This window comes from Crassostrea angulata, chromosome 4 (assembly GCF_025612915.1).
Source record: "Crassostrea angulata isolate pt1a10 chromosome 4, ASM2561291v2, whole genome shotgun sequence".
NCBI classification, from domain to species: domain Eukaryota; kingdom Metazoa; phylum Mollusca; class Bivalvia; order Ostreida; family Ostreidae; genus Magallana; species Magallana angulata.
Genome location: NC_069114.1, coordinates 50,604,194 through 50,616,538, shown reverse-complemented (window position 1 = coordinate 50,616,538; position 12,345 = coordinate 50,604,194). Strand labels below are relative to the sequence as shown.

General features: G+C 34.1%; 2 protein-coding genes across 2 annotated transcripts; one reads left to right on the top strand and one right to left on the bottom strand.

Annotated features, from left to right (window-relative positions):
• Window positions 1-2,187: 2,187 nt before the first annotated feature.
• Window positions 2,188-4,215, bottom strand: LOC128182054 (uncharacterized). The gene has a single exon (XM_052850668.1). It carries the CDS (start codon window positions 4,088-4,090, stop codon window positions 2,630-2,632), a length of 1,461 nt encoding a protein of 486 aa, XP_052706628.1. The 5' UTR covers window positions 4,091-4,215; the 3' UTR covers window positions 2,188-2,629.
• Window positions 4,216-8,647: 4,432 nt separating this feature from the next.
• Window positions 8,648-12,002, top strand: LOC128181417 (piggyBac transposable element-derived protein 4-like). The gene is made up of 5 exons (XM_052849817.1): window positions 8,648-9,348; window positions 9,756-9,918; window positions 10,531-10,685; window positions 11,134-11,320; window positions 11,410-12,002. The coding sequence occupies exons 1-5, from the start codon at window positions 9,257-9,259 to the stop codon at window positions 11,974-11,976; spliced, it is 1,164 nt and encodes a 387-aa protein (XP_052705777.1). The 5' UTR covers window positions 8,648-9,256; the 3' UTR covers window positions 11,977-12,002.
• The last annotated feature ends 343 nt before the right edge of the window (window positions 12,003-12,345 follow it).

Genomic DNA, 12,345 nt, shown 5'->3' with positions numbered 1-12,345 from the left:
TAAATTATTAACAACACATGATTTGCCAAATATAGTTAGTTTTCTCTTTTTCCATGACTCAAACAGTTTTTCCATGTCGTTATAAGTTTTCATCCAATTTAACTCATTACATTTATTTTTATCATGACCGATGTGAATTCCTAAGCATCGCACTGCATTGTTTGTTACTTTTACTCCTTCTATAATTTCATGTTTATCTTTTAAATTGCCCATGAGTATACATTGGGATTTATTCAAATTAATTTTTGATCCTGCATGGCAGCAAAATAGTTCAACAGTCTGTAATGCCTTTTTTAGAGATGAGGTGTTTTTTAAAGTAAGAGTTATATCGTCTGCATATTGCAAATATTTAATCTCTTTATGCGTATCGTTAAATTGAAAACCATTTATTGTATTATTGTTTTTTAATTTTAAAGCTAAAATTTCTGCTATAAAAATGTAAAGCATTGCTGAAATTGGACATCCCTGTCTTATTCCTCTTGACATTTTACATGACTTGGATATCCATCCATTATTTTTTACTTTAAAGACTGGATTTGTATACAAAATCTTAACCCAGTTTATGAAATTATCCCCAAAGTTAAATTTTTTAAAGACATTAAAGAGAAAATTCCACTCAACAGAGTCGAAAGCTTTTTCAAAGTCTAGAAATAATAAAATCCCATCATTATTATTTTCTGTACAATATTAATATATGTCCAATATTAATCTCGCATTAACGCCAATATAACGACCCTTAATGTAAGCCGATTGCTCGTTTCCGATTAATTTATTAATAACCTTTTGTAATCGTCTAGCAAATATGAATGCTATAATTTTGTAATCAGTATTAGTTAAACTTAAAGGTCTATAGTTTTTTAGACTTTTTCTGTCGCCACTTTTAAATAGAACTGTGATTAGTGCTAATCGTTGAGTATAACTTAGCTCTTTTTTTCATATACGCTTATGGGTAAATCAAAAAATAATGGTGAAATATATTCCCAAAAACATTTATAAAATTCACAGGGCAGTCCGTCTAAACCAGGGGATTTGTTGTTTTTCATATTAAACACCGCTTCTTTGCACTCGTCTAAAGTTGGTAAAGCATCACATATTAGCTTATCTTGTTCATTAAGGGTTGGACATTTAATGTCATTAATATAATTAGAGATTTTATTGCAATCGATAGATTTCGTCGTGTACAGATTTTCGTAAAAATTGCATATTTCTTTAATAATTTCTGAGTTTGTATTGATTATTTTGTTATTTACATCTTTTAATTCTTTAATGGTATTGTTAGTTTGATTTTTCTTTTCTAGTCCTAGGAAATAGCTTGTATTTTTTTCACCTTCATTTATCCATCTCTCTTTTGATCTTATTTGCGCGCCTTTTGCAATTTCGTTTTGTAGTTTATCAAGTTCTGATTCAAGATCACGTTTTTCTTTCATATTAATCTTTTCACTTGGTAGAGTTTCTATTTCATCGATTTTCTTTTCCAAATTTTGTATTTTTGATTTTATATTGTTTGATGACTTTTTTGCGAAGTTTATTGAGAAGTCGCGTACTTTGAGTTTAAAAGTTTCCCATTTAGAAAAAGCATCTAGTGAATTGTCTAGATCTTTAAAAATATTTTTTATTCCTTCTCTATACTCATCGTTATCAAGATGTGATGTATTTAGTTTCCAGTACCCTGGGCCTCTTTTTAATTTATCAATTTTTACAATTATTTTCAAAAAACGGTGATCGCTCATTCTATTTCCTTTACTATGAGTACCTGGAATGCGTTTAACTTGAATTTTTTCAACTAGTTCAGAGGCTAATTTACTTGTAAATATGAAATCAATTCTGCTTTTTGGGTTGTTTTCCGAATCACACCAAGTATATCCCTCTGTATTAGAATTTTTTAGTTTCCAAATATCTACAAGATCTAAATAATTAATAATTTCTGCTAACTTTTTGTGCGATTTATCATTTTTTCTTTCAAGGAACAATTAAAATCTCCACATAAATATTTATCGCTTTCTTGTAAAGAATGCAGTGTAATAAATCTTTTCATCCTTTCGAAAAAAGCCGTACGTTTTGAATCATCATTTGGTGCATATATATTTACAAACGTGAAGTTTTTATTATCTATTTTTACGTTTACTAAAAGTTTTCTACCATCTTCCGAACGGTGGGTATTTTGAATAACCAAATTTAGTTCTTTACGAAAAAGAATAGTGACCCCTCTGCTAAACTGAGAGTTTGCAAATGCATGCACAGATGTTCCATCCCAATAAAAATTATATTTGTTTTCAAATTTTTGAATAAAATGAGTTTCTTGAAGAAAAGCTATATCTACTTTTTTTTCTTTTAACCATGTGTAAATCTTATATCTTTTTTCACTAGAATTTAATCCTCTTACATTGACTGACAGTATATTTAATTCATTCATTTCTCAAAGGTTTTGTATTACTTTGTGTTATATGTGTTTATATATAAATACCATAATTCAAAATATTAAAAAGAAAAAAAAATACAAATAGTAATAATAATCGATACATTGACATGTTTTTTTAGTTCATTCGTTTTTCAACTATTTGTTCTTATGTAAACTACAGTACATATAACAATAATGTTCATATGTAGTTTTAAATACAGATTAACTGACCTAGGTCTCACCCTCCGATTCCGAACTCTCGGAGTCGGGATTGCAGCCAGATGCATCACTGTCTGATGCCGCACGCAATGTTTTCAACATGTCAACGATGTTTCGTTGCTTTGCTTGTTCACGGTTTTGTTTTTGTGCTTTTGGAGCGTTATCACTTAATTTTCTCTTGCGAACTTTTTTCGCCACTTTTTTAATGATCGTTCCCAAGGTGTTCTTACCAGGCCATTTATCTTGTTTTGTGTTGATGGTCCCTGTCCTATCCAGACCGGAGCCCCATTCGTCGTTGTAGGTGGTTTCCACGAACGTGGTAGATTGTTTAGCTGATCGTATTTTTTCTTGAAACAGTTTTACTTGCACGCTTTTATTTTCAATAATTTCTACCATCACTGCCTCCTTAGTGGCGTTCCATTGTTCGTTCGTTTTAATCTTTTTCCCGAGTCGCATAGCTGAGAGAGCGTCTTCCGCAGCTGTTATTTTACTCGCAGCATCTAAATCACCACAACGAATCGCTTTGGTGTATTGAAACGCATGTTCGGCGGATTTATGTTTGACGCCGTAGATATCCAATTCGCACGGGTAAAAATTAGACAGAACGTCTTGTGATCCGCTGAATGGAGCGATATGCTTCTGGACTTCATAATGTGGACATTCTTTCTGTCCCGGTAAATGACCAGGCTTTTGACATACTTTGCAGCAAGAATCGTTCTTACATATTGATTTTGTATGACCTGTTTTCCAACAGTTTGTGCATTGAAGTATGTGGTTGTTCTTTGGCTGTCCAAAGTGCAATATTTTACAACGAAGACCTGCACATGTATTAAATTTCGGAAGACTTTCTCCAGCAGGTAGAGGCTCAATATACATGAAACGTGTACCATTGAGAATACTAGTCATTTTATTTGTAACTGGGTGACGAATCTTTTCGTACAGTATTTTGCTTGTGAGTTTGACTTTCAGTTTATTTAACATTTCATGTACGGCAGATTCGTCAACTGATAATGGTAAACCACATATGCGTATTTTAAGTGTTTGCTGAGACACTGATGTCGCTCCCGAAGAGTACGGATTTGTGTCATAAAAAGAAGCAGAAATGTCGTTGATTTCTATGCCCTGTGTTAACAGTTTGTTTTGGCTTTCCAATGTTTTCAAATAAATGCGCCACAGATTGCGGTCTAACTGTAGACAATGTAGGTCATCACCAATAACACGCATAATTGGATCTATAAGATCATAATCTGATAATCTCTTGTCTTCAGATGTTTGAATATCTGAGTTTTTCAGGTAAAGCGGTTTCAATGTACGGTCGACTGGCTGTGAGTTTTCGCTCACACTACCTGTGTTACCTGTAGTACCTGTGGCCATCGTATGTTCAAGTATGCGTGACCGATTCACCCAGTTCAAAATATATACACAAAATATGAAAATGAATAATACGGTGAAAAAGCGAAATATTTTACACATCCAAGAGAAACATATATACACTTATCTATATGCGAAGTCATCCAGTCAAAAAAGGAGGTTTATCACTGGCGTAAACATCCAAAAATTGTCAAAACGATAGGAGCCCTGAGAAACACGTCCCTCAGTGTTCATATCACGTGACCATGAAATCATAAATAAGTTGATGTCGACATAAAAAGGTAGCATCTTTATTGTCTTTAATGGACGATATTTGAGAATTTTTGAGATTTTGTATAACTCTTATCTAATTGCAGTTTTCTTATATAGCAACATAGCAAATAAATATGTTTTAATAAAAACCTGGTACAAGAATGGTGTAAAGGTCAATCAAGACTTTTATGACCAAAATTGTAATTTCGTTAGTTATGAAGAATTTGAATGCAAATACAATCTCAAGAATATGTGTATAATGCAATACAACAGTGTTAAAACAGCAACTTTTAAGTTTTTTAAAATGTCCAACATTGACAAGACTTCTGTTAAACGAAATCCTAATCCATGTATACCATGATTATAATGTTGAAGATCTTACTGTATATTACATTTTTTAAGACTGTTTTAAAACTACAAAAGATTCTTCTGTTTTTTCTGTCTTACATCTACTAGTTCATATTCATTTTTTATTTATATGCAATGCTGCAGCATGACAAGAGATTCACAAAATTAACGTCTCATGGAAGCTATACAATTTCTAGGCAAAACTGGATTCAAAGCATTTATAAGAGAAACCGAATTCCGGCAAAAGATTTGTGGTTGGCTTTGTGAATTGGTCATCTTGGTAATCGTTCTTGTCTAATTCCATCCGTTGTTAGTTCTGTTTTTCGACTGTAGCAGTAAATTAACACAAAAGGTTTGTTTTGGTTCGTAAGTTCTATTTAGGTCTTTCCACCTTTCAGGTGAAAGACCTTTTGTTTTTCTTATGTTTTTTATTATTTTTTTTCTTCTCTTTTTTTCCAGGGACAGCTTTTTTATTTCAAGAGATATTGAAACAATTTTTTCTTTATGTTATTGGCCATTAAAAGTTAAAGTACCAAATGACCCTTTGCTTGATAACTCCCAGAACTTACAAAGTTATTGCCCTTGTGTACGAAAAGCTTGTTATCGCTACTCCTCTGAAACCATAAGAGATAGAGACTTGGAACTTTTACCAATGTCTTTAGTACACTAAGAGAGTTCTTCCATCTACTAATACCGAAAGGATCCGAGACCCCCTTCTATCAGTTATTGCCCCTGAAAGTATTTCAATTTCCATAAAATCACTTCCAACTTTTTTATTATTTATCATAGAGAGTCCAGACCACTTGGGATGGAAGCGTCTACCTTGGCCAAACAAAATGACATAAAGGTCGAAGGTCAAGCTCATCTGAAAATCTCTTAATTAATGAGTTTTTAGATCTCTTTTGTTTAGTGTAGTAAAGAAAAACTTTTTCATGGATGCAATAGGACATTTTAAGACATTTTAAAATATATCCCCTTGGCTCCTTCTTTTAAATAGTTACAGAGTTATTGCCCCTTTTGTAGGAAAAAATTGTTATCGCTACTCCTCTGAAACCATAAGAGATAGAAACTTGAAACTTTTACCAATGTCTTCAGTACACTTAGAGGGTTCTTCAATCTATTCATACCGAAAGGATCTGAGCCCCCTTCTAGTAGTTATTGCCCCTGAAAGTATTTACATTTCTATAAAACCACTTCCAACTTTTTTATTACTTATCATAGAGACTTCGGACCACTTGGGATGGAAGCGTCTACCTTGGCCGAACAAAATGACATAAAGGTCAGAGGTCAAGGTCATCTGAAAATCTCTTAATTAATGAGTTTTTGTATCTCTTTTGTTTAGTATGGTAGAGAAAAACTTTTTCATGGATGTAGTAGGACATCGTAAGACATTTCAAAATATCACCCTTTGACCCTTACCATGTAACAATTATAGAGTTATTGCCCCTATTGTACAAAATGCTTGTTATCGCCACTCCTCATTAACCGTTAGAGATAGAGACTTGAAACTTTTACTAATGTATTCAGTATACTTAGACGCTTCTTCAGTCTACTCATACCGACAGGGTCCAAAGTCCCTTTTTAGCAGTTATTGCCCCTGAAAGTTTCGAACATTCAATAAAAAACACAAATAACCTTTGAATCAATAATCATAGATACATCGGACCACTTGGTATTGAAGCGTCTACCTTGTCAGATGAAAATGACATAAAGGTCAAAGGTCAAGTTCAAGCAATAACAAATTGCAAACTTAATCGTTTGACACTTTTTTTTAATGAAGTAACGCAGAAAAAATACTTAATTTTATTAAAGCAATCTTATTTCAAACATAAAAAACAATGAGGTGGAAAGACCTCTAATTGTTCGAGAACAATTAGTCTACTAGTCTTTGTTATTAATGTCGAAATCTATCAGTTTGGAAATCTGAATAATACAATACAATGCATAATTCACGCATTTAATTCAAAAAGAAAACTTAATGGCGGAAATGAAATAAGTAGAATCTCTTATACTTCGACTTAAAGATATCCGCTTCTTTGTAGGCCTTGGACTGCTCTCTGATGATAAATAAGGACACCGAAAGATGTGTTGTAGCATGACAGAAGTAATACGTATTGTTCGTGCTTCTTTTCTGATTCTTTCTCTGCTATATGCATAACGTCAAGCAGAGTAGGTAGCAAAATAGGTTGGTTCACAGATATATGTGGAAAATCTGAGAAGCTTATTCTTCAAAGTAGATTCTTCCTAAGGTTCCAAAATACGACAGAGTCTTATTACTGGATCATATTTGATAGAGCATCTTATGCTGCTTGGGAATCATTCGTTCTAGCCCCATTATCAGCAAATCTATTCCTTTGAATGCGGAAATGTTTTGAATATTTTCGTGAAGCTAGCTCTCATGTTTTTCGAAGAGCCGGTATGTCCTTAGATGAACTGAATCTATACATCACTTTCAGTAGGTTTTCCATTCAAGAACAATTGTTCCAAGTTATCTACCACTTCGTTTCAAGACACTGGCTGTAATTCCTAAACTGCTGTATTAAGCGTAAAGTTACTTGATGAGTACTACTTGATGAGAACTACGTGTTCTCATGACGTTCAAGCCCTTCGGGCTTGGGCCGATACCAACCACGCGGGCTAATACCAGGGCCGAGATCAAAACAACAGTGCTATATTCTATATTTCTAATTTCTACAGTTTGTAGTATTTTAGGAAAATCAAACTTGAAAATATCAAACTTGAATAGGTGTTTGTCCTTCTTAAATACGATTTCTCCTAAATCTGAGCGTGTTGGTTACGTTTAACACAGAATAACTTTGGCTCTAACCTCCCTTTTAACTTTAACAGAGCTTCGAATTCTGTGTAAAAACTATGTCTTCTCTAAATCTGGGTTACAAAGGCTACGTCAAAAAACCATAGGACAAGGGATCCGTCTTCTTAGCCATCATTTCTTTTTTAAACCTACTAAATAACGAGCTGAATACTTGTCTTTCCTAATAGCAGTCTTAACCCCTTAACGGCCAAGTGCGCCTTTTGACGCATTTTTATGCGCGCTGAGAGAAAACTGCTGATATGATGTAAAGACATGGAGTACAATGAAAAAATTGATATATTTGAAAACAAGAGAAAAAAGGGAATTTTTTTCTAACAGAAAATTTTTTGGTGTAAGGTCATCTAAATATCAAAAAATATGATTGAAATATGCACGTACGTGCAAAAAAGCAGTCAAACGTCATGAAATATAAGAATTTGGGCTGATTTATAATTAACCAATCTTAATTTTCTGAGCAAATTTTCTAGTTGAAATTACCATATATAAAACGAATAAGATTTTTACTGCAATTTTCGTATCGGACATGATATTGTATGATTAAAAATAAAAAAGATATCCGCGAATGAAAATCGGTTGTTCTGATCGTGGAAAATAGATGATCTAAAAAGTGTGTTCAAAAGAAAATTAAAGGAATTGGATATAGAAAGAAGCAAGCCATTTTGACGTTCTATTAGCTTGGACAAGGCGTTATAAAAAAGAAAGACTAGGCTACAAATAATTGAAAAAAAAATAATACAGATTCCCGACAGGTTCAACAAGGTTCCAGTTTCTAAAAATAAAAATTCACGTCACATGTTGGTTGTATAGCAACAATGTAAACAGCGCGGAAAATTAACATGGCTTCCCCTGACGGCGAAAGTGACAGTGATTCATCCGACGACGATTTGTACAGCAGTTCTGCGGGTTCAGACATTAACATTGATGATTCTTTAGATTCTTTTTCATCTGATACGGATGAGGATGATGATCCCAACTCCCAGTCGTCCTTCTCTAGTCAGATCAGCGATTCAGAGGGTCCCGGTTTTTGGTCCAGCGAATTGCATCCCGTGTCGGTCGCACTGTTCTCAGAGGAAACCGGTCCAAGTCACGATTTGACGCCGAATGACAACATTTTGAGCTACTTCTTTTTGATGGTATCAGAGGTTTTCTTTGAGAGAGTGTCCAATGAAACCAACAGGTACGCTGCTCAGGAATTCAAGAAAAGAGGTCACCGTGACGCAGATTGGATTGACACTTCTCCTCAGGAAATCAAGGCGTATTTTGGCCTGCACATCCTTATGGGCACCAACCAGCTTCCAAGTGTAGATATGTACTGGTCACAAAATAAGTTCTTAGGTACAGTATAAATCATTAGAACTAATGTAGCAAAATTCATGATGAATTCGAGTAGGCTAATTACTAGTGTCAGTAAACACGCATGCATAGTATGCATATGTTCTAAACTGCAGAGTAGCAGGTGCGTGTTGAACAAATTACTTCTCATGTGATTTTTTTTTGTAACACAATAACACAAGATGCTATTATAAGAAAAGAATATGGATTTTATCAATATTAACAGTATGAATACATGTTTTGGTGTTATAATTAATTTTATTAGGCCTATTTATATTATGTAAGAAACACCCTCCTCCAAATAAAAAGAAAAACCAGCTACATGTAGGTTATATCTAAAATGTATCAACTAAGTCGGTTATTCTAATTGAATCATTTTATTTTCTATGCTATTCATTATTGCATGGTTATAGTTATTATAATACTCTTTTGTTTGAGATCATTTATTATGATCTAAATCTGTATATATCTATGTTATAGGAAACCAAGGATTCAAAGACACTATGAGTAGGAGCCGTTTCCGGAGATTGACAGAGTATCTACACTTGAATGACAATACAACTCAAGGCCCTGTGGGATCTCCTGAGTATGACTGGTAAATAAAAGTAACATATTGTAGAATGCAGTTATCATAAAAGTGCATTATCACCAGTGTCAAAAATGTAAAAATGTCATCATTTTAGTGTTGAAACATTAGTTTTTGAAAAATAAAGTTTCGTAAATGCAGTTTTGTGTAAATACAAATTGAGTAACGCCAGTTACTGTAAATTTCTTATATTACGCGAGTACTTAATTCCGCGATTCAGGTGTTTTGTATCAAATCGCGAGAATATAAAATTGCGATCAGCAATTTTTTGTTATAATTTCCTATAGTTCAAAACTGTCTGAAAAATAGAAGCGAGATTTTAAAATCCATGAGAGTTGCTATCTATAATTCAAAATTTGTTTTACAAAAATATGATTTTGTTCAACAAAACATATTTGGCATTAAATGTCTTACAGGCTTCACAAGATACGCCCATTGATAGAGATGACTCGGAGAAATTTCCAGAGGTATATGATGCCTGGACAGTGTCAGAGCATAGATGAGGGGATGATACGCTACAAAGGTCATTACTTCGCAAAGCAGTATACACCATGCAAACCTATCAAAAGAGGGATGAAGGTATTTTTTCTCAATGATTTCTTTTTTTTGCTATTTCCAAAGATCTATTTTATTATAGTTGAAATAATTTATCTAAATGCAAGAAAACAAAGCATTAAAGAAAAGCATATACAAAATAAAAGACAAGAACATGCAGTTCAATATCAAACAAAAAGGACTAAATTCCATTTGAAATACATGTACAGTGTACCTTGCTTATCATAAATGACCTTGGTTATATTTATGACTGGAAAAGTAAACAGGCAATAGGACATATCGACAAAATATTTTAACCCCCGGCCATCACATTAAAAATACAAAAATTGTTCTACCTAATAGCCTAGGGAGACTTTATTTAATTTACTTTCTTATTCTCTAGAATATAAAGTTTGTCCATAGGGAAGGGGTTGGGGGGGGGTTAATGTAGCCCAAGGACTACTGCCTCCATCTGTCCTAAATCAGTCCTGCTAAGAAAATGCTTTTTATGAAATATCTCTGGGTTAATTTGCTCTGCTCTGGGTTTTTTTTAAATTATCATTGTAGACAAATACATGTACTGACTGGCTGATGATGTAATGGGAAAGGTTAGGTGCACATTGTCATGGTCATAAACAACAATGAAATGTCTTATAGGTCTGGATGAGGTGTGAACCAAACGGATATACCAACGATTATAAAATCTATTTGGGCAAGCATGATGAGATGCAAGGACAGTCTCTTGGAGAACGGGTGGTTAAACATTTATCCAAACCACTTAAATGGAAAGGTCACCACCTTTTCTTTGACAGGTTTCAAACTAGTCTTTAATGCTTTTATCTCTATGTATATACTTACTTTACTTACTTGCTCGGGGGGGGGGGGGGGGGGTCCTTGCAGCAAACATTTCTCTTAAATTTACATATAAAAAATGTATATGAAGTTGGTCCTTCCACTTTTCTCTACTTTTCAGGGAGCATATGGAGATGGAAAGGAAATTAGCAGTGGGTACAATACGCACCCCCCTCCTTTTTGAGAAGTTGTAATTTTCCAAAATTTCATATACTTTTGAAAGTGGGGAGTAGGGCAGACAAAGGAAAGTCTTTCCTTTGTCTGCCCTACTCCCCACTTTCAAAAGTGATGCTATATCCATCAGTTACATGTATACCGGTATATGAAAAAAAAGTAAACCTCAGAATAATGAAATGCATACTGATACAACTTCTGACAATATTGTTATGTGACATTTTCTATTTATAGGTACTTTACATCAATCCCATTGCTTCAAAATCTTGAAGTTAATGGTATTTATGCTTGTGGTACCATCAATACCAATCGCAAAGGATTCCCTCATGAGCTGAAGAACCCAACTTTTAGTGGTCGTGGTGATACCGAGCAACTGCAACATGACAATTTGGTTGCAACAGCATGGAAAGATGCCAAATCAGTAAGTGACTAATTTAAGATTGTTGATGGGAGTGTATATTGTTGAAAAAAGCATGTCATCCATTTGGTAAATCATCATTTACTTTACAGGTTCATATTGTTTCAACCACATCAGATCCACTTGGAGATGGTCCAACACATCGTCGAGTACCTGGGGGTGAGGTCATATTAATACAGCGGCCACCAGCTGTTGCTGCCTACCAGGAGAACTACTATGGTGTTGATCGTGCCATGCAGTATCGCTCCAAGTGTCCCATTGGTCGACAGTCAAGAAAGTACTGGAAATACTTTATGAATTTCATCCTGGAAGTGGCCCTGGTCAATACATTTCTCCTTTGGAAGATGACCCCTGGTGTGGTGAAACCAAGGAAACATTATTCGTTAGGTGATCTTCATGTTGATGTTGCCATGAGTCTTATTGAAGATTTTTCTAACAGGAAGCAGCCTAGGCATTTAGGAAAACATCTGATCACAGCAGCAGGTTTGAGTGAGCATCACAGCATGAAGTTAGAACGACCTCGTGGACGGTGTAAATGGTGTGCAAAAGAGGGCAAGAGGAAGGATGTTGTTTATGGATGTGACAAGTGTATGATACATCTTTGTCAGGGTGCTTGTTTCCAAGCATATCATGTGCAAAATCAGCTTCCAGTTTTGTAATGAATGCATATGATGATCAAAGTTTGCATATTACAGTATTCATTGTTACTGTAATTTGTATCTTTATTGTATGTCACATAAGTAACTGTATTTTTTATTTGTTATATTTCTCCTTTAGAAGCAATTTACGTATTAGAAATTAAGAGAGAGAAAGAAAGAGAGAAAAAGAGAGCGAGAGATTTTTGATTATAACTTCTAATCTGAAAATGTTAGAACATAATTTAGTGATACCTGTATTATATGGGATATACGGTAGTTGATTGGCAAATAAACAAGAATGTATTTTGAGGGTAATTGCTGTCTTTGAATGGATTTTATAAAAACGAATTATCATAAATATTTCAAGATTCAGTACATTCATGTTAGGGT